At 41.6% G+C, this 22,598-nt stretch overlaps 2 protein-coding genes and 1 non-coding gene across 4 annotated transcripts in view; 1 reads left to right on the top strand and 2 right to left on the bottom strand.

Moving 5' to 3' along the window:
* The first annotated feature begins 3,562 nt into the window (after window positions 1-3,562).
* On the top strand, window positions 3,563-3,644 carry trnal-aag (transfer RNA leucine (anticodon AAG)). Its single transcript has one exon. It is a non-coding gene; the product is annotated as a tRNA-Leu (tRNA).
* Window positions 3,645-4,868: 1,224 nt separating this feature from the next.
* On the bottom strand, window positions 4,869-10,695 carry cacng3a (calcium channel, voltage-dependent, gamma subunit 3a). Its single transcript, XM_069689742.1, has 4 exons — window positions 10,485-10,695; window positions 6,234-6,317; window positions 5,997-6,137; window positions 4,869-5,451 (listed from the first exon to the last, which is right to left on the bottom strand). Exons 1-4 carry the CDS (start codon window positions 10,693-10,695, stop codon window positions 4,880-4,882), a joined length of 1,008 nt encoding a protein of 335 aa, XP_069545843.1. The 3' UTR covers window positions 4,869-4,879.
* Window positions 10,696-13,284: 2,589 nt separating this feature from the next.
* Window positions 13,285-22,598, bottom strand: part of LOC138615867 (protein kinase C beta type) — a 35,802-nt gene continuing 26,488 nt past the window's right edge. Inside the window, exons 13-17 of one of the 2 annotated variants that reach the window (XM_069689741.1) lie at window positions 21,889-22,027; window positions 21,703-21,783; window positions 21,500-21,607; window positions 19,922-20,062; window positions 13,285-15,034 (exon numbers count right to left, since the gene is read on the bottom strand). In XM_069689741.1, coding sequence (XP_069545842.1) covers window positions 14,882-15,034; window positions 19,922-20,062; window positions 21,500-21,607; window positions 21,703-21,783; window positions 21,889-22,027 — 622 coding nt within the window. In that variant the 3' untranslated portion in view covers window positions 13,285-14,881. Of the gene's footprint in view, window positions 15,035-17,620; window positions 19,277-19,921; window positions 20,063-21,499; window positions 21,608-21,702; window positions 21,784-21,888; window positions 22,028-22,598 lie in introns of those variants that run through there. The other variant, XM_069689740.1, reaches the window with a different exon arrangement.

The raw sequence follows: 22,598 nt of genomic DNA, 5'->3' as shown, positions 1-22,598 counted from the left end.
GTGTAGACGAGAGGCTGTTTGTGAATGAAGGTGTAGACGAGAGGCTGTGTTTGTGAATGAAGGTGTAGACGAGAGGCTGTGTTTGTGAATGAAGGTGTAGATGAGAGGCTGTGTTTGTGAATGAAGGTGTAGACGAGAGGCTGTGTTTGTGAATGAAGGTGTAGACGAGAGGCTGTGTTTGTGAATGAAGGTGTAGACGAGAGGCTGTGTTTGTGAATAAAGGTGTAGACGAGAGGCTGTTTGTGAATGAAGGTGTAGACGAGAGGCTGTGTTTGTGAATGAAGGTGTAGACGAGAGGCTGTGTTTGTGAATGAAGGTGTAGACGAGAGGCTGTGTTTGTGAATGAAGGTGTAGAGGAGAGGCTGTGTTTGTGAATGAAAGTGTAGATGAGAGGCTGTGGTTGTGAATAAAGGTGTAGACGAGAGGCTGTTTGTGAATGAAGGTGTAGACGAGAGGCTGTTTGTGAATGAAGGTGTAGACGAGAGGCTGTGTTTGTGAATGAAGGTGTAGACGAGAGGCTGTGTTTGTGAATGAAGGTGTAGATGAGAGGCTGTGTTTGTGAATGAAGGTGTAGATGAGAGGCTGTGTTTGTGAATGAGAGTGAAAGTACTTGGCCAAACCAAAAGGTCACAGGAGGGGGTAGACAACCTGTGAGGTCACATACTGTTGTTCTTTGAGGCATAAACAGGAACAGAATGCTGTCTGGAGGACTCCAGGGTGTGAAGGAAGACAACCACCACCTCCACCAACCAACAAAGGACACATCAACACACATGACTTTTTGTTTTTAGTACTATAGGAAGACTGGATGAGGGAAAGTCAGGAGAACAGACACATACTCTGTTGTTGCGGTCAGGGAAACATAGTCCGGACCCAGAGCTCTGTAAACTGATTATTCTGCGGCTGTTAAATAAATATTTTGAAGCCTGACATCTTCTCCTATTGCCTCATTAAAGAACACGCAGGACTGGGGGCTGACACATATTGGTTTTATACTAGCAGCAGCCCAAGTCCAACAATACCTGTGTCAAATATGTCTCTCAGAAGTTGGTGAAAGCTGGTAAAAGTTTCTTGCATAGCTAATTTAATTGCGGTAAAGGTTCCAGGTGTTGAACGAGGATCTGAAAGCATGTCACATTACATTACATTTCATTTAGCTGACGCTTTTATCCAAAGCGACTTACAATAAGTGCATTTTAATTATGAGGGTACAAAACCCAGAACAACAGGAATCCAGAAAATACAATTTCTTCAAGAAATCCAAACTACAAAGTTCTATCAGTAAGTGTAATTTTAAGTTCTACTAAAGTTCTCCTATTCAAGGTAAAGTCTGAAGAGGTGTGTTTTTAGTTTGCGGCGGAAGATGTACAGAGTTTCTGCTGTCCTGATGTCGGTGGGGAGCTCATTACACCATTTAGGAGCCAGGACAGCAAACAGTCATGATTTTGTAGAGTGTTTAGCTCACAGTGAGGGAGCAACAAGCCGATTGGTAGAAGCAGAGTGGAGGGAGCGAGCTGGGATGTAAGGTTGGACCATGTCCTGGATGTAGACTGGACCTCTTGAGCGAGATGTCACAAAACAGGGACCCCTGCGCCAGAGCCTCCGCGTAAACGCCAATGTCAAGTCCATCAGCCCTCAGAGGCACAGGAAGTGTATTTCTTAGTTGGAAGTGGTAGGCAGAGGGTGGTCTGTACTGGAGCGAGGCCCAGACAACGGGGGTAACTGCCATTCACAGCTGGTCACAACCAACACCGGAGAGAGGTCTGCAGATGTAGACGGCAGCTACAAGAGGCCCAGACAGACAGCGTTGGAGACCCGAAACTAAACCATGGGGAAAAGGGTAAAGGGTAAATAGCCAAGAACCCTCCCTTTCTGACCTGAAAGAGGAGACGGCCAAACAACACCTCCGTCGTACCCGGCCGAAACCAGACCGGGCAAAATACCTTCAGCAGTCTGGGATGAAGGCAGGCAGGTAACAATGTGCATTGATAGGACAATAGAAGCAACATTTAAAATACCACAAAAGCCACTTTCACCATTAACTAATCCCAATTACAATTTACTAACATGGCCACCAAGCATTATAAGGTAATATTTAGGCCCTTTGGGTTTGTGTTTTGATCATTTAGCAAAAAAATCAACTAAAGTTGGATTTGATTTATAATAGGTTTGAATTATTGATAATTTTGAGTTAATAAGATAAGATAGTAATTATGATATTACATTATCTTTTTTTTTTTAAATACTAAACTTGTTTTCTGTTATAGCAGGTGCTTACTTAGCACGTGCAAAGTGTCTAGTACATTTCATTAATATAAATGTAATTCATAAATTAATTGATCCAGCTACTTTATGTGGCTTTGCCTAGTTTCCATACTTAATGTATCTCTCTTTGTACCAGCACATTCAATGCTAGCCTTACTGCTGACAAGACAAGGGTTAACAGTTGGATATTTCTGTACTATTGGTTTCCTGGTGCTCTTTGGTTGTTACATTTATCTCATTAGTAAACAAGTTACTCAATTGGTGCAGCTACAATCTTTAGCCCTGGTAGTTTTCATTCTTCAATTATGTATATGTACCTCCTACATTCTTTTATCTTCCTATAATATATTCTACTTTATAATAATTTGTCACTTCCTACAGACTGACTGGAATATCAAATCCCTCATGAGGTACTGTTGGTAGCATGGCGGAACTGTCTCCTTGGGGCGGTGGGTTTGATTCCCACTGTTGCTGGGATTTTGTCATGAATATTTCCAAAACAATACTAAAGTATAAGGATGTCTTAGTGGTGTTTTCTATATCTCAAGGATGCAGCCATGGTAGGTTGCATGGGAAGCAATTTGATCATATCTTGCAAATCACTAAGACGTATGCAGCTTTTAAACAGGGTCGAAATTATTGTGTCATGAGAGGAGTCGATTTGAACGCTGCTCTCTTGTGGTACAGACTCCACCGTTTCACAGTCACAACAGTAGTGATGGCTGTAGCTAGTCCAGAGTAGGCTACAGTGGACCAAAGATCTTTAATAGCCTGATAACAGTTCAGAGACATTAAACAAAAAAAACAAAAAAAAGACCCTACTGATCTGTAGCTCGGCTATAACGGCCTAATGTCCAGTGTCACTCAGGCAGTGACGCAGGGATTGTGACAATTCCCTCTGACTAATAGTGGTCTGCAGTGTTTTTACGTCACCTTTTAGTATTGGCTTAGCTGGCTTGGGACCCTTAGTAGAGCAGAGCCAAGCTGAGCCAAGCCGAGCTGATACTGCCAGTGGAGAAGGGGCTGAAAGAGGTAAACATCTGTCAACATCATTTTTGTAATTACTCTCACTGCCAGAAGAGGGAGACAAACGTTTTAATCTGTAGTTTTAATGGCGGTGTCCTCAGGTAATAAATATACTGTGTGGTCATTGCAAACAATCACAACTATAAGATACTGAGAAAAAAAAAAGATATATTAAAGCAGGTTCAATCAATAGCTTATATAATAACAGAGTCTGGCTTAGCATGTGACAAGTGTACACTGTCATTTGTGAATTTTGTGAACCCATTTTGTAGGTAGCATGGCCGAGCGGTCCAAGGCGCTGGATTAAGGCTCCAGTCTCTTCGGGGGTGTGGGTTTGAATCCCACTGCTGCCAGGATTTTTTTCATGAATTGCTTTCATACAGCAAAGTGCACGTACTTATAAAGGCAGAGGGAGTGGACTCTCAGCTCAGTAAGTGTGCCGTCCTCCTGGGAAAATAGGTAATAAATGTTGGGTCGTACAAAGAGTCTATAGGTTAACTGAGGTAAGCGTGACGCCGTTGTCAGGTAATCTCTTGTGTGAGCATATTCATTACAACTTCCTTGAACGTTAGCCTGAATGCATCTGCTGCCATGGTAACGATTATGATTTCTCAGCCTGCCTGCTGCTCTGCTGATGTCTGTTTGTGAAACTGTTTGTACCACTCTAATTCTGTAACACAGCTCATTCATGCATGTTCACACACATGAATAACTTCATATTTATCAGTACAGCGGGGTCAATTATATTTGATAAACTGTTTGTGCCTTTGTTTGTATATTTGTACTTGGTTTGGACATTCGATTCAGTGTTCACTTATGCACTGACAGATATGAATATTCTCTCCCTCCCATTGATTCACACAAAGAGACCTGAGATACCCTGTGCAATACAAAAGCAACAGCACTACACCTTGAACCACACTTATTTCTCTCTGAAGCACAGTTTTTCAGATTCTCTTGATTTCTAAGCTTTATTTGATGTAAACAGAGACTCTGTGACATAACAGTAAGGACAGAACCTTTTGTTACACTTATGGATGCTCATATGCTTCTGAAATACACACTCAATCTGTCACAGTCATTCTCAGATGTATGTTGCATTCATTCGCACACAAACAACAGATATAGCTACAGTAATAGCATAGCAGAACCAAAAACAACAAAAACAACAAATATTAGATCTCAAAATTGTGTTTTTGTTTACTTCTGTGCTGGAGTGATTAGCCAATTGACAGAAACCTAATCTCCAACTACCTTGATGACTGATTGATTAATTTTGACATTTTTCAAACAAAAATGCCATCCATTCTTTGATTCCAGCATTATTTCTTTGCTTTATATTCCGTTATATTTTGGGTTTTGCACTGTTGGTCAGGCTCCAGAGATATTGTTATTCCACTTTTTTTTTTTTTCACAATTTTTGACCAAATAATTCACTGAAAAGATATCTGACAGAACGATTTAGTCCTTCTGTGGTCTCCAAAGTCTTTCCTCTTTGTCTACCAAGAAAGTAAGAGGACGTCTCCTCATTAAATCTCGTCCTGTCACTTAAGTTCTGTCCTGTGCTTTATATCCTCCATCTCTCTCCTCAAACAGGTGTTGTCCTTCTGTTGGAGGCACAGTTTCCAGGCAGCATCTCTGTGTTGTTGTGAGCAGCTGCAGTTGTTAAATTATCCACGGCCATGTCGATATCACCGTCTTTGAGAGGCGAGGTAAACGTGTAAAGCATGAAATCTGAGCCCACTGTCACTGCTGGTGGCAAACCTGCCATGGCGTTGACTTTGGATTCAGCTGAGATGGATGGCTCTCGGTCACGCAACAAAGTCGCTCGAAAGGAGTGTGGGGTGGAGTCCCCCAAACTGTGGTTGCTCCTGTAACTGTATCGGCGGCTGCGGTTCTGGTAGTAGCGGTTGCGGTAGTAAGATGAGCTGCGGGAAATGGGCGGCTTAATGAGTGAAGGCCGTCCTTTAGTGCGCAGCTGTCTGTGCTTTTCTATAAACACATGCACCGCCAGGACGCCCACCATCTCAGCCAGCACGAAGGACAGGGCTCCAAAATAAAAGGACCAGCCGTAGGAGTAGCTCTTCTTGTTGTCACTCTGGCTCGGGTCACCTGAGTTGGCTGATATGTACACAATGATGCCAATAATGTTACTGAGACCTGGAGAAGAGTTCAGACAGTCAATCAGATATCTGTTTGTACGGCAACTTTTACAGATGACTGACAAGCAATACGGTACAAAGAGTAAAATAATTAGACACTAATGCACACAAGAGAAAGAAATTTGAAAAAAAATCTGAAATCTCAACGACAAGAAAAACAAAGACAAACAAACAAACACAATAAAACATTTAAATCTCGGGGACTACTACAATTAAAATAAAAAAGTGTAAAGTTTGAAGTTTGCATTTAGTTATATCATCATTTTGGTCTCAGGTGCTTTGGCAGACTATTCCATCAACACAAAAACTGAAACATGCCCCACTAATGGTTTGAATCCCAGACTTAAAAAAAAAACAATGACACAGATGTTTTTGTTTAATGATGCATATACTGTAATTATATGTGCTGTTGAGGTCTGTCTGTGTGTGTGTGTGTGTGTGTGTGTGTGTGTGTGTGTGTGTGTGTGTGTGTGTGTGTGTGTGTGTGTGTGTGTGTGTGTGTGTGTGTGTGTGTGTGTGTGTGTGTGTGTGTGTGTGTCTGACCTGCAGAGACAAAGAGTATACCCGCACAGAGAATGACATTGTAGCGTGACTTGTAGAACTCGCTGGCAGCCACACACAAGCCGCCGAGAAACAGTAACCCCACACTGAGGATGGGGAAGAGGGAGGAGGCTCGTACTGCTCCTGAGGAGAGGCGAGGAGAATCGTTACGTTTAACTAGCTGACACTTCCATCACTGTTGTTACGTCCCGTGGTTACGTGTTCTCATGTGTTACCCACGTAGTAAATACTCTGCGGCATCCTGCTCGTAGTCTCCATCTTCAGCAAAGTGATCGATGTCTTTGCAAACACCCCGAAATGTCCCTGCGGAGAAAGGGAAAACGTTGACATTTAATCAGTCATTTGACTCTGCAACACTCTGCTCTGTATCATTTTACAACATGACATATTGTACATACAGGATCACTTATAAAACTCACAGTATCTTTGAGCCAGTACATTTGCATACATTCATACACACAGTGGTTCACATATAGGGGTGCTTGTAAGTTTCTCTCGACATTCAGTTCACCGACAGTTGTCCTTAAAGTATAATTCAGATTTCACTGTTCCATCAATGATGACAAGTCTCTAAGATGCAGAAAAACATGCCCAAACCATGATACTACCATCAGATGTAATATGATCCTTATGCTGCAGTGGTTTCCTTTATCCAAACATAACAATTGTCATTGAAGCAAAAAAAAGTTATATTTTTGTTTTCATCTGTCCAAAAATTATTTTTCCAACAGCCCTCTGGCTTGTCCATCTGACCTTTAGCAAACTGCAGACGGTCAGCAGTGTTCTTCTTGGAGAGCAGTGGCTTCCTCCTTGTAACCTTTGTTGTTCAAAGTTCTCCTAATGGAGGATTTATGAACATTAACATTAACCAATGTCAAAAAGGTCTTTAGTTGCTTAGAAGTTACCCTTGGGGGCACAGTGGTGCAATGGTTAGCATTGTTGCCTCTCGGCAAAAAGGTTCCGGGTTCGATTCCGGGCCTTTCTGTGTGGAGTGTGCATGTTCTCCCTGTGCCTGCGTGGGTACTCCGGCTTCCTCCCACCATCCAAAGACATGCGTCTCATTGGTGGTTCTACAAATTGCCCTTAGGTGTGGATAGTCTTTGTTTCTGTGTGGCCCTGTGATAGACTGGCAACCTGTCCAAGTCGGACCCTGCCTTCGCCCTAAGCTCCTGTGACTCTGTTCAGGATAAAGTGGGTATAGATAATGGATGGATGGAAGTTACCCTTGGTTCTTTTGTGACCACAGGGAGTATTGCAGGCCTTGTTGTAGAAGTGATCGTTGTTGGTCGACCACTCCTGGGGAGGATTACAGTGCTCTTTAATTTCAACTGTGGATTGCTGGAGTCCAAACTCAGACATGGTTTTGTAACCTTTTCCAGTCTGCCGAGCATCGACAACTCTCTTTCTGAGGTCTACAACAATCTCCTCTGTTCATATCATGATAAACTGCTATAAAATGCGTTGTGAAGATCAGATTTTGATAGATCCCTGGGCTTAAAATAAAAAAGGTTGCCCAGTGACACCTGATTTTAATTTCACTTTCAAATGAACAGCCAATCCAAAAGGTTCATATGTTTTTGCCACCAACAGATACAGTATGTAATATTGGATCATTTTCCTCAATAGATAAATGACTAAGTAAAGACATGTTTTTTGTTTGTTTTGTCTCATTTGGTTAATTGGGTTCTCTTTATCTACATTTAGGACATGTGATTATGTTTCAAGTCAAAATCATGCGAAAACATAGCAACAAACTTTCATGCATCGCTGTAATGTTAAATGTGATGCCGTCTTTCTGTGGGGCTGTTCTGTATTTATTTTTGCCTGCATTTGATACATTTCAGTCCTAAACCCAAACTAGCAAACAATATTCTGTGGATTTTATGCAGAAGTCAGAGGACAGACTATAATATCTGTTTGAACTGTGACATCTTTTACAGAGATGAAACAAAAAGTATCATAAATTATAAGAGAAGCACTGGCTTATTCTCAGATTTGCTTATGCTTGATTTTAAATTAATGGTTCCCAATTTATTTGCCTTCTGACCATTTAACATGAACCAATGCCACTTCTCACCTTTCATCACAGGTATATTGCACATGCTTGAAGAATTATTTTGTTTAAATTGAAGTATTTTCGAATTGAAGTGGTGAAAATATTCAGTATGACACCTTTAAAAAGCAAATATTGGATAAGAGTTGTAACAAGGATTCAAATCAAATCTCAAACCAGTCCAAAGTGATTCTATGCAGGTGCTTGCTGCATCATTTAGCTGAAGCACAACATGTGAAAGGCTTCAATATGTTTTTGCTTCACAAAGCAGCATGAACTCTTTTCAAGTTCCAAAGAGCAGCGGGGCCTCAAAAAGCTGTCAATAATGCATTCAGTTATTTACTGGCCTTATAACAAGACCACAAAACATGGAAGCAACCATGCCCCATGTTCTGTGGTAACCAGAGCCGGTCAGGAAAGATTCTGTAGAGTTATGTGCTGGTTTACAACTGGACTTTTACCATCAGTAATGATCACCATCCCTTTATGCTACACTAGCAGCTCTGCACTAGAAGCCTGTATAATTTGGATTGAGGGTCCCAAATATTATTTTTGAGACAGTTGAGTTTCAGAACAATCTATATTTTTGTTGAGTTTAACATCATAATTTCTTCATAAACAATGAAAGACAGGGGAAACTGAATAATGCTTCAGCCTGAGAATAATTACCATCTCTAAATGTACTGCAATCCAGAGGAGCTGCTGATCCAAGCCTTTTCAGCCAATCAGTCTGTAGTAATTTACCTATTTATCTTAAATATTCTCACTTTGTTTAACTTGACATCTGTGCTGGCTGTTATCTGATGTTTCCCACTGTTTTTTATCTTGATTAACAAACATCCTATTGTGCACTATATCTTAACACTATATGACAAGGTCAGACAATCACTATGATGACGTGTGAGTGCTCATGTATTTTTGCGTGCATTTCATCCTGTTAAAATTCAAAGATCAGCTGAACTCATGCTTGCTGCTCTCAGTAACCTTTGGCCCAGCAGCCACATTCAACATTTGCACACCCACATTGATTGATGTCCCTCTATGTGCCACACTGATTGACCAGTATTGACGGTGTGACTCAGTCGCCATGGTTACCAAAACCAAACTCATTCAGTATCCACAACTCGGCCACGGAGAACAGGTCAGAGAGAACGGAACAGCATGTAGAAATCATCATGTAGAAATCATCGTGTCAGCATACGAAAAGAAAAGTAACCACATGTGAAACTGAGTTCTCTTTAATCTCAAAATTAGATCTGTATCTGAACACTTGGATCATATTTTTCCCCCAGCTCAGTGCTATCAGTTTTTATATGGACTGTTTGATCTAGTTGTGGCTTGACATGAAAATACTCATCACTAATCAGTGCCTTGACTTTTTAGTGCAGATTTTAAATAGTTTAAATATGCACGTAGCCGTATAAACCTGTGACTTTCAGCCAGTCCTCATTTATTTTCATTTTTTATGTCTCATTTGTTTAATCAGTTTGCACTGATACGAAACGTTTTTATGGTGAATTATAAAAACCTCGTATAAAGATATGAAAAAGGTGTACACAACCCTCATCCTATAATAATGTATTGCACACAACGCCCAGTCAGCCACCAGGTTCAGATCTTCGAGGCTGTTTGGGGCTTTTTTTTGTGATGCAGACTGACACACACACACACACACACACAGACATTGTTTAAGCAATGGTGTCCTCTGCATGCTTTGTTGCCTCTCCATTAAACCATTCTGGAAATGGGAGATAGTAGGGCAGCGGCAGAGGGAGATGCCGAGAGGAACAGAAGGATGAATGTGTAGTATATAATGGAGAAATAAGATAGCTGAACATATTCTAGCCTTGGAAAAAAAACTATCAGAACAAACAGAGGACAGGGAGAAAAATTGTGCTTGTAAAAAACAATGAATAATTGAATATGTCATTTCCATCACATATCCCAGACTTAATCTCTTCTGTATTTCTCTTTGAGCTGCATCTTCATGAATACTGCCAACAGTCAAAATCTAATCATAAAGGCATCTAAGACAAACTCTAGGAAAAGTAAAGCACTTTTGGCCTGAAGCCTTTCTGTGCTTAACAGAACCGTTTTTCCTCTGGCATTAACGGACAAAAACAAACCTCAAATGTATGTTTAACTGACTGTTCTCTCTGCAAGTGATGGCCATTAGAGGTTCGTTAAGGTCTGGTTTAGATCAAATATTTAAGAGGCTTACTTGAATGGCATTTCAATGGCCAAACCTGCAGCGATTTTTTATTTTTATTTTATTTTTAATTTATTTCTCAATGTTTCATCATCCTCTGAAACTGAATTGTATCAGTTTACTGTGCAGAGTTTTTATGTGCACTTCATATGGTTTGTGCAATAGTAGTAGAGAAAGAATGCTAACTTATTTGCGATGTGTTTCTCACCCTCAGTGCAACAGGTCCTCCACAGACCGGAGTGGGTCAGGACCTCTTCGTTCTTGCGGACCGTCTCGTTGTCGTTCTGGCTCTTGGAGCGGCACATCCCACGGGAGTACAGCCAGTAGTCCGTGCCCACGGCGATGGTCATGAGGCTGAAGGCGCAAAAAGCCCCCGCCGTGGTCAGAAGCATCAACACACCCCGGTTACACAGCCTCATCCTCCTCCTCCTCCTCCTCCTCCTCCTCCTGCAGACAGGAGTCCTCCGGTGGAAGGACACTAGCGGGGTTTAGAAACAGTCCAAAACTTCTCCCCGGTGTCCTCTCTTTGTGCGGATCCAGTCGGCTGAAGGAAGATCCGATTTTGAGCACATTTTCTGTAGACCGCGCTGAACTCGTTTTGTTGGAGAACAGGTTTTCGGACGGGTCATTTATCCCAAATAAAACTTGGTTGACAAAGTTTAGATTTTTCCATGTCAAAGGCGCAGAAGAGGACTGCGGGATGGTGCAGTTTTCTCGGTGGTACAATTTAGGAATCAAACAGGGAAGTAGGAGGAAAGCCTAAACTCTCGGTAAAGTAGCTTGGAGACAACACCATCAGCAGCACTTCTCTGGACACACTCTAATGTAATAGCTCAACTCTGCATCTGCAGGATAACCCCGCCTGCCAGTGTGTGTGTGTGTGTGTGTGTGTGTGTGTGTGTGTGTGTGTGTGTGTGTGTGTGTGTGTGTGTGTGTGTGTGTGTGTGTGTGTGTGTGTGTGTGTGTGTGTGTGTGTGTCACTGAGCATAAAGGGCCTTTGGTCACAGAAACCAGTGCGTGGTGTCCTCAGTTCAGCACCACGGAGAGCAGCACAGTAGTAATATAACGTTGACACATAGTAGTCAGCAAAAAACTGAAAAGTAGAGCACATTATTTTACTGAGTGATGTTGAAATTATACATTCATCTACATACACAGGAAGGAAACAAAGAAGGAATTTATATTTTGTTTGGGATTTTGTTCGCTTTGTTTCTCAAATTCACTGGTTTTTCATCTGCTTATAACCAACTGGATCCAAAACCTGAGCAGCATGTGGGCAATATCTACTTCCTACCTTGTAAAGTTTTTGCTTAACTTAAAAAAAAGACTAGAACTAGAATTACTGCCTCGTGGTTATCTGGCTCCAACCAACCAGTCAAGTTACAGTTTACGTCAATGTCAGAAAATTTGAATTAGTGCCTCTTTGAGTCCAAGTGGAAATTGTTTGCCATATTAGAAAGAATTCCCTAAAGAGTTTCCTGAGATATTGTGTTTACAATTATGGAGTGGACATGAGTTCACAGCTATCTTTGACCACCAAAATCTTATCAGTTAAACCTTGAGTCCAAGTGAACATTTGTGCTAAATTTGAAAAAAAATTCCATCAAGGCCTTCTTACTATATTGCATTCACAATAATAGGGTTTAGGGATAAACATGAGATCACAGCAATCTTGACCTTTGACCTCCAAAATCTATTCAGTTCATCCCTGGGACCAAGAAAACATTTGCACTGAACTTGCTTCCGTTGATACATACGTCCCACGTTTGTGAAACTGATATCGCAGTATTGTTTTGAGGGAATTTCTTCAGATTTGTCACAAACATTGTCTTGGTCCCAGGAACGAACGGATTCGATTTTGGGAGTCAAAGGTCAAAGGTTAAGGTCACAGTAACCTCACTTTGCTTCTTTCTCGTGAACATGATATCTCAGGAGCCCCGGAGGAAATTCCTTCAAATTTGGCCCAAATGTTCACTCATAAATTGATTAAATTCTGGTGGTCAAAGGTCAAACGTCACTGTGACCTCACATCGGGAACGCCTTGAGTCTGGACAAACATGGATGTAAACTGCAACTTAAAAGGTTTATGAAAGCATACAACAGCGAGGCGGTGAATTTTAGTTGTGTGTTTTCAATATTATAGCTACAAATATCAGCTGATGAGTATGACGTCCCTCTGAGTTGCATTTATACTTATATTTGACATTTAATTATTTTGCAAGAGTAATGGACGATCAAGACTTGTCTGACTACATCATATTGTAAAGTTTCTCTTGTACTGTATTGTATTTGTAAATCAGTTTAAAAAAACATTCTATTTAAAGCTTTGCAAAGCTGTGCAGAGGTAAAAGCAATCAACCTATAAGGTGCCTCATAGTAGCTGTAAGCTGAGCCAAATCTTAAAAGAATTACCAAACATTTAAGAAGTGTATCTCCGTACCACATGCCAACATAAGCTGTGATTTACTTTCAGACAGATCCTTCTTACATGGATCCCGTTATTGCTTTAGCCAATATAATCTGGGACACAGTTGGACATCCTCAGGCTTTGGACCATCACAAACAAGGGCCAAACTGACATTGTCAGTTCACGAGCTCGGATTTGAAAAGTTTCACGTCCAGGTTAAAGACTAGTCCTAAAGGGACAATCACTAAATTTGTAGTTGTTGTTCATTGTATTTTAGTTTTATTTGAATAAGTGAAATACATTTATCAGCCACTTGATGCTGAGCAGGGAGTGAACGTTGGGATTTTATAATTTTATTTTACTCAAAACAGCTGTGGCCCGAAAGGACATTGTTAGAGCAGTGAGCATGAACCAAAAGAGCAAAGCTGAAACTCACCATTAAACCATGACGAGCTGAAGATTGAGGTGATAATTCTCCAGAGCCTCATCAATACAACACAGTACAAATGCTGCGTGATCAGAAGATGATATTTTATGTTTTAGTGTTTCCAAACGAAGACGGAAACACACGGGGAGAACACAAGAACCAGAGTTACAGAAATACTTGTATGATACTTCATTTTAATGTAGGTATCATTCGGTAGGTGTCTCTCACGCGCAGGTAAATACGGCGCATGCAACACATGTATACTGTCCTTTCACACAATATCCTCAGGTTGCTTAATAAAAGTTGCCCTCTTCTCCTCACCCTCTCCCGCTGCCTTTTGCATAGTAAACACTTAATTCTCCCCCCCTCTCTTGTCTTATTATCTAATTTCTTTAAAGTGTACTGATGTGGATGTTATCTGGGGAAGGGGAGAAGGAAAAAGAACGGAGATCATATGAAGGTTTAAGGGAAGGAGAAGAGAAGATAGGAGGAGAGAAAAGTTGGAAAACAAAATTGGCAACTAAAAGTTCTGGCAGGGGTAAAGCGCAGACAGAAAAGGTATGGGGCAGTGAAGTATAGTAGAGAAGTGTACGATAACATGAAAAACACTTCTAGCTCTAGATCCCATTCCTATTTACACATACATTGAAACACAAGTCATACAGAAGTATTACATTTACTTTATATGTTCATTTCACAGAATTTGGATATCTTCTCGTCGAGTACAGCCAAACAGTCTTTGCCCCGTGCTTCGTAAACCTAACTCTTCAGCCACCCAGTTGTCAGCGGCGACGGCGTCGGCGGCATTCAGAGTGGAAACGAAAACTGGATTTGAGCGTGGATACTTCAAAACCGACTTGCATCCATAAACTCACGACACCTCTCGGGAGGGTTTTCGTCCTCCGTGATCTCAAAAGCAAATCTTAACAAACTACTGTACCAACAGATATGGCATGCATAGAGGAGCTGCACCACACAGACTGTACAGGCTTACACAGCACTAACCCACACTGCGTACACAGTGCCATAGAGAAAGGAGAAAGAGAGATTAAGCAAGAGAAAGAGACATTTTTAAATATCAGTGCCAAAGAGGCATTTGGGGCAGGGGTTCTCTTTGATTTTTTTTTTGATTTTTTTTTTTTTGCATCAGTTTGGAAGACAAGACGTGCTTAAGACTAAGTTGAGGACTAACTTAGACATGAGGTTATAAATCAGGACTTTTACAATTCAAAATCTTCCCTTCCATCCAAACCGCAGCTTGCACAGACACACATACGTGTGTGTGTGTGTGTGTGTGTGTGTGTGTGTGTGTGTGTGTGCACGTGCATGACATATTGATCATGGAATGTTCATGACGCAACTTTTACAGGCTGAAGAGAAATAAATCAAGTAAACAAACACACTGTTGTAGATCGGTAGAGCACAAACACACAGCTACACATTCACTGGGACTCCCGGTCGCCGCCCGGTTTATGGATACTAACCACGCCTGGAGTTTTTCTGGAAGCTGTAACCATGCGGTCACTGGTCAAACTCAGTCCCACTGTAAACGAAGCCATCTGCAGGTTTTACTCTGCTGCTCGTGTGTTCGTAGATGTGATCATGGAGCATGAACTGTGCCGTTTCGATGCTGGCGTGTGTGGAGTTTAAGGATTTGTATGTGTGTAAATGAGAGTCCCGGTCATGCAATGAGATGCTGGATGAGTCTTTCATGAAATGTTACTGTGCGGGTTAAGTCTTGTCCTGTCTGCGACGAACCAACGAGAACTCCTCAGACTTGTATGATATATTCAGGGTTGGTGTAAGAGAAGCCTTGAAACTCGTTCTGGTCCAGGTTCATGATGAAGAGCTTGTCTGTCGGCGTCAGCTCCACCGCCATCTTTGTGAACTCCTTGTCAAAGTTGCCGACATCTCGCCGAGATTTCTGCCACACAGAGATGAGAAGGAGAAAGAAAGAGTTCGTAAAAGGCAGTTTGTGTGAACTTGTTCAGCGAAAACTAAAAGGCTGTTTCGAAGTATGACAACAGGCAAAGAGAACAATGAAAAGCACAAAGATGAATGATTGAAAAGGAGGCAAAAACTTGTAGCACACGCAAAGCCACATCTTAATAGTCTGCAGAGGTGGAACAGTCATTGTTTTTAAAACACAAGTCTTAAGTCTGTGGAGCGCAGTCAAGTCCCAAGTAATGTGTTTTGAGTCCAAACTCAGTCCAATCTTCAGCAACCTGAATGTCAGTTTTAAAATAAACATGAATTGAAATACTGGATTTGAAATGCAAATATAACTTTTGTTTCTTTCCAAGTAATCTTAAGAAGTCCTCTTCAGGTTGCGTAAAACCTGGAAATTCACATTAACAATAAAGGACGTGACCTTAATGCGCTCAGTGGTGCGGAGGCTACTGCTCTGTTTGCATGTGTTTGCATACATTGTTTTGTTTACCACGTCAGACTCTGCTGTTCTGCACGAACAAACATACCTCTTCTTCCTGCTTTTGCAACATGATTGGCCACTGATTGACTCAAGAGTGTATCCATTGTCAGAAAAATTAAGTTGACTCCCTGCATTAACACATCTTTGTAAAGCTTTCAGTGAGATTATAAAAGCTTTTCACTAAAAGCAGCTGCCTGCTGCAGCTGGAAATGAGGTTGATGGCATCAGAAAATAAAACCGTAAAACCAAAACAGTGAGCTGAGAAATGCTGAAATATTTTGTAGAGGCAAGTCAAGTGATAATTGTGTGTTTACTACTACGTGACCCCTCTCAAGTAGTTATTTGACTTAATTATATATTGATGAGAGCCGCTTTAATCTTTGGATTCAGGAGCCTAATAAGTCATTCCAAGTCAAAAGGCTTAAAGGACAGTTTCAGTTTTTTCAAGGTTGTTTTTACACTATGATCCGGTGCTCAGATGAACATTGAAACAGGTTTTGTCTCCTGTAATCATCCTTTCTCTTTATACTGGCCTTTAAGATTTCCTGTATTAATGCATGTTCGATGTAACTGATTTTGCTGAAATGTATTCAAAAGCTAATCTGAAGCTCACGAGTTTAATTCTTTTAGTCCAGCGTTCGCTTTTTTTCTCCAACTCATTTCAGTGCTCAGCTTCAGTAGAGCGATCACAACAAATGGAGGGAATTTTATAATCAAAATAATACTGCTACTGAATTTGACTCTGAAGTATATTAACTTTAAATCTGAATTTATTTTTGCATAAAAGGACGACATTGTGTCCCATCACATCCTTTAAAATGGATCCCTTAATGTCCACTTTGAACAGGAGGAATAGTTACAGCAGAGTTTGAGCCCCTTGGTGTTGTTGTAAGTCAGACTTGGAAAAGGGTGAAACTATCCTTTAAGTCTAAGTGATGTCATGAGTCAGTGGTGTCACGTTACGTGCGCGTTTTGATTTTGTGGAGTCAAAGTCGAGAGTAATCCGCACCTCCGATCACCTGTGAACGGAAGCACCACAAGGAGTCTAGACTCAGCAAAACACACAACTGATTCCATACAGGACTGGGGGACGCAAGTCGACAAAGAACAAACACACCCTGCCGACGAACCCAGAAACGACAGTCAAAAGACGGAAAAGACCCACCCAGACCACTTCAACAGCACAGATGCAGAAAGATCCAAGACAAACTTCCAAAGCCAGAGAGAGAGGACACAGTTTCCAGTGCAGAACAGACAAGGATCGATCAAACAGACCAGCTGCAGACCAAACCACAACCGGAAAGGATTTCACACAGGGAAGTGAAGCAGTGAGCCCCAGGCAAGACACGTATATCACACACACACACACACACACACACACACACACACACACACACACACACACACACACACACACACACACACACACACACACACACACACACACACACACACACACACACACACACACACACACACACAGTGTTTGGTTTCCTACCTCCTCCTTTTGTCTCATCACAGGGCTTCCAGCTGAAATGAGGAGCGGCTGCAACCTTTCCCATCTCTACCACTGGTCCACGTATTCACCACTAGTCAGCTCATAGTTGTGCACGAAGCAGGTGTGATGTTGCAAGTTTTATCCCTACAGTGTTTGATGCTTCGTGGATAACACTTCATTTTAAGCCCCGATATGTAGCACTCGTGAGCACTGGATATGTGGTCATATCACCTGCACCCTTGCTGCAGCTCTTTCCTTAGCTCAAACTTTCCTTTTCTTTTGTTCAGAAGCTCGACAAATAAAATGACATCATCACTGGCGCAAAACAAAACTAAAAAAAAAAATGCGAAGGATTGGATTATTTTGTTTCGGATTTGGTGTGTTGTTTCGCAGGCACAAATTTCTCACATCCGATGTTTGGTTCGGACCCCCCGAGTCCAGCAAATTTGACTGCTGACAAATGTATCAATGAACACTTAGAACTACATTGTTCGATACTGTATGTAGCTTATAAATAAAAAGTATGTATTTGCCATGTTGGGTGGATAGCAGCAGCAACAAAGCAGATGCAGCAGAAGAAGTCTGGTAGGCACCAGTGAGTATATTATCAGTTTCCAGTCATACAGGACAATTACACAATCCACAGAAGCATCTCTCCCATCCAGAGACAGTTTATCCACATGTCTCTCTGATATAGAACTCGATACATATTTTATATCTCAACATTTCACCATCATCACAATAAGCGCTTACTTTTCTCCCCCTGGTGGAGTCCTCGTGTGTTTCAGAGAGCATCAAATGCTCCATATAACCTTTTTGATACGAGGTCATAGAACAAGATTTGACACATTTTTACTACCCTGCATCGTTACACAGTTACAAAAGTATAATACAACTCAGACAAATTTTTGTATATATGAAAGTGACGTTCCAAAGGTATCATATGGTACTGTTGGTGAACAGATAAGCTATACTGCATTTCATAATAACTATACATGTACTGCAAAATGGCACAAGATGGCTGCCCTTCATCACAGTTGTTAAGGACAATCGTTTTCTGCATCCTCATGATTCTGAACCTTATTTTGGCACTTTTGGACATCCTGTTTCTAAAAGCTAACAAACTACCAGCTGCACGAGATTCTAAACGGCTCGATCATATGTGAAATCCTCTAAAAATGGTTGTTTACAAGCGAGGAGATATGTCGTTAGAAACACAGTGTTAGGTGGGGAATATTTTCAGAAATGAAAAGTCACGAGCTTCCAGTCAAAAAAAAAAATCGCTAAATTGACACAGACTCAAACTGACGGCAGGTCTAAAGATTTCTATCCTCTGACTGGTTACAAATTAGATCGGCAGATAAGCTCACCACAACACTGACTGAACAGAAAGTGGATAAGTAGTTGGTCCTAGAGACAAAAGTGAAGTCAACATGAGGAAACTAATTAGTACTCAAACAATCATAGCAAAGCAATTGGTCAGTTTTCACTTACAGCTTATGAATTACCAACATGTAATCATAGTACACTCATCAATATCAACGATAAGCTGTCATAGTCAATATGCAATTACAGGGAGGGCGACACAGAGACAGAGCAGGTTTAGGTCATTAACCTGCTGGTGTGAGCAGCTGGGAGGCATTCAGGAGCGAGAACACATTTCCGCCACTAAAGATAGAAATACAGCCGGTAGAGCTTTCTCAGGAGCAGCAGCGTAACGTGAAGTGCTAAACTACAGTAAACTGAGAACAGTGTCGCCGCTGGAAACAAGACCAGCTTCCTCCTGGCACCTTAACACATAATTATTTTCGCATGATTGTTATTATTTGAGCACCTGTCTGCATTTCCATCCGAACATTATCTAAATAGTTTGGCATTTTGGGAGACGCGCTTAGACGCTCGATTCTACTCGTCACACTTTGAGAAATAAAGCGAATGAGCGTAGTTCCTAAAATGTCGAGATATGCTGAATGCAGCCTGAATATGACATCATGGTGATTTTTTTTTAAATTGTATTTTTTTCTGAACTGTATGCATGTGAGGTGTTGGGATTTACTAATGCAGCCCAGCGATATGTGGCATGGTCAGTGAGTTGTGTGAGTGTACTCAGGGTTAACAAATGAGAAGCCTTGGAATTCTTCTTGGTCCAGGTTGGCTATAAGCTCCTGATCTGGGGGGGTCAGCTCTGGGAGGTGGCGCGTGAAAAAGCGATCAAAGTTCTCCGCATCACGCCCACACTGCCATGGAGAGGAAGAGGAAGAGGAAGAGGGAGAGGAGAGGAGAGGAGAGGAGAGGAGAGGAGAGGAGAGGAGAGGGGAGGGGAGAGGAGAGGAGAGGAGAGGAGAGGAGAGGAGAGGAGAGGAGAGGGGAGGGGAGAGGAGAGGAGAGGAGAGGAGAGGAGAGGAGAGGAGAGGAGAGGAGAGGAGAGGAGAGGAGAGGAGAGGAGAGGAGAGGAGAGGAGAGGAGAGGAGAGGAGAGGAGAGGAGAGGAGAGGAGAGGAGAGGAGAGGAGGGATGGAGTGAGTTTGATGAAGGATGGGGAAAAAAAGGACAACAACAAACGACAAAGAGAAAAAAGAGAAATACAACTAAAACATGGTGTCAACCAATCAAATCACTCACAGCCGAAACTGTGGATTTCCATTGGTCCATATGTGAGCCAGTGACATCTCAGCTTTATCATTAGTGACTGCTCTCACAAATCTCAGCTTGGCATTTGTCTGAGTAGTGACCAATGGCAACGTGATGGTTGGGTTTCGGGGATGAGCCATCAAATCGTTTCTATAACTTACCGTGACAGTTCGTATGAATCAATGGCAGTGACGATAGGATAATATAAACAGCTGAGGAGTGTGTGTGTGTGTGTGTGTGTAATAGACTCACAGCCTTCGGTTTGAAAGGTGGCTGGACCTCTTTGTTCTCCAGCTTTTCCCAGTCTATGTAGCGGAAGAAGGCGTGTTCCTTGATGTCTCTCTCCCCCTCAGGACCGCAGCCCAGACGCTTACCTGGGTGTTTGGTCATCAGCTGGAATCACACACACACACACACACACACACACACACACACACACACACACACACACACACACACACACACACACACACACACACACACACACACACACACACACACACACACACACACACACACACACACACACGAGAGGTGAGCTCAGATGTGTCTGTGTGTGTTTGTGTATAAATTCCAAAGTGATTCATCCTCACTTCACAATGTCTGTTTGCCGTGTTTCGATTACAATAATGCAGCATATAAAACTCTTTATAAATGATTAGTAGTCTATGACATGTTTGATCTTTTGTTTTTCAATGTTTTAATTTGAATCATACATACAGTAGTAATGTTTACTAATGCGCACTGATCCTGTTACATAAACAGGTAAACATATAAAATAAATTACTGATGAAGAGGCAGAGGGTAATAAGCAGGTAATGTAAACGGTCTGACACAGTCACTGCTTCCAGTCATGAAAAACAAATATTTGTTGCGGCTGGACGATAAATACAATTTATTAAATTATGCATCACAGTATTAAATTAATCTGTGTTAGAGAATATTGGCGACAGCAACCATCAGCTAATATACCAATATTTTAAAAGGTTTTACACATCGAAGTCGGGTCAGAGGTGTTGGTGAGCCGCGTTGTGTCTAAAAGATCTCTGATGAAAACATTTGGGGTTGTGGAGTTTGAAAGGTTACCAGAGCAGTAGTCTCTCCACAGGCTGCGTAACACATCTGAATCTCCTACCTAAGTGTTAGTGGTGGAGTTGCATTGTGGGTAAGGTAGGCGCAAAATATTTAACAAGGAATAGGAATGAAATATGATAAAAGAAGACTATATTACTGGTTCTGCATCGATGTTGCAATTTTTTTTTTGACAGTCTACATTGAGTCCAACAATGTTATGTTATTGAAGTGCCATGTTAAGTTTGTGGAGCAGTGCAGTTTAACAGTACAAACATTTCAACCAATGGAAGAACAAATACAAATTAGATAATTTATCTTGATATGAATTTCAGTTCATATCATCAAGCCCTAACATCTGTCACCATTGGCCGCCGAGTTATCGAATATCATGTATTTTTGGAGGCTATTATTTCTCTTATTATATAACGGGATGAGGTTCTGGGCCAGTATTGACACACAGGAGGGCGGTTCAGTTTTTACATGATTCACTGGACCTTTGAGGATTTCAAATCAACCACGAAAAGGCAGCGTTAAGACAGTGCAGCTTTAGGTTTATGTGCTTTAAATTTTTTTTTTGAAAAAGTAGCAAGCTGCAACTTAAATCCACATGATGTTTCTGTCAGTATCCGGCATCCACAGTTAGAGGTGGTGGGGGATTAAGTCAGCTCCGGTGTCGCGGACGGGCGGCGTTCAAAACTAACAGCCGTTAACATGATGTGGATAGGCAGAGGAGAAAGTGTAAGTATGTGTTCTCACCCCCTTGCAGATAGCAACAGCTTCTTTGGACATGGATTTAGGGTAAGAGACATGATGCTCCATGATTGACTGGAACAGCTCATCTTCATCCTCCCCATCAAAAGGCGGCTGGAGAAGCACAAATACACTTCATCATCTCCAATTCTCGTGTTCATTTTTTTTTTTTAGTTAAAAAAAAAAAAAAAAGGGGAATATAAACTAACCTGTCCAGCAAGCATTTCATAAAGCAGTACTCCAAAGGCCCACCAGTCTACGGACTTCCCATAAGGCTGATAGGCTATGATCTACAAAGGAGAGAACAGAATCCCATTCAGAAGGTAAAAGATGTTGGGAAAAAAAAAAAAAAAAAGAAAAGCAGCAATAAGCTACAGAACAACATGTGAACACACCTCTGGAGCAATGTAGTCTGGTGTTCCACAAAAAGTCTTTGTGGTGATGCCGTCGAGCATGTTCTCTTTGCACATGCCGAAGTCTGCGATCTTTATATGGCCTTCGGAGTCCAGCATCACATTGTCCAGCTTTAGATCTCTGCAAACACACACAATTCAGGCCGTTTAGACCAAATGTTTTCCCTCAGACGCCTCCGAACGCCACAGTAGAACTCTGTGTTGATAGTCTGACCCCGAGGAATAAATTCACAGTGCACAACCCTGCAAATGTCAAAGGAAACCAGCAGCATACCGGGAGCGCTTCTGAAATGACGCTTTCTTTGTCTTAGTGAGTGACGTTTTACCCTTTATGAAATGTAAATGCCAGTCAAAACACCTCGCCCAACTCATCGCATCATCGTCATTAACTTTCTGAAGCTTCTCAAGGGTCTCCATTTGAAATATTATTCTATTTCTACTCTACAACACAAATATACTTTGAAATGACTGGTTAACTTTGAACCACGTTGGAGGCCTTCAGTATACGCCGTTTCCACAGTCCTGAAATTTTTACTTTACTAAGCTTTTTGAGACTTCGACATTGTTTCTTACCTGGTTATGAGGGTAATAGTGTAAGTTTGTGTTTTCACACACACACACACACACACACACACACACACACACACACACACACACACACACACACACACACACACACACACACACACACA

The sequence above is a fragment of the Brachyistius frenatus genome, unplaced genomic scaffold (genome assembly GCF_029030835.1).
Source record: "Brachyistius frenatus isolate BFR_SWC_R1_liver_20210118 unplaced genomic scaffold, ASM2903083v1 Contig_7, whole genome shotgun sequence".
NCBI lineage: Eukaryota > Metazoa > Chordata > Actinopteri > Embiotocidae > Brachyistius > Brachyistius frenatus.
The sequence above is the reverse complement of the archived record's forward strand: the minus strand, read 5'-3'. Positions and strand labels throughout refer to the sequence as shown.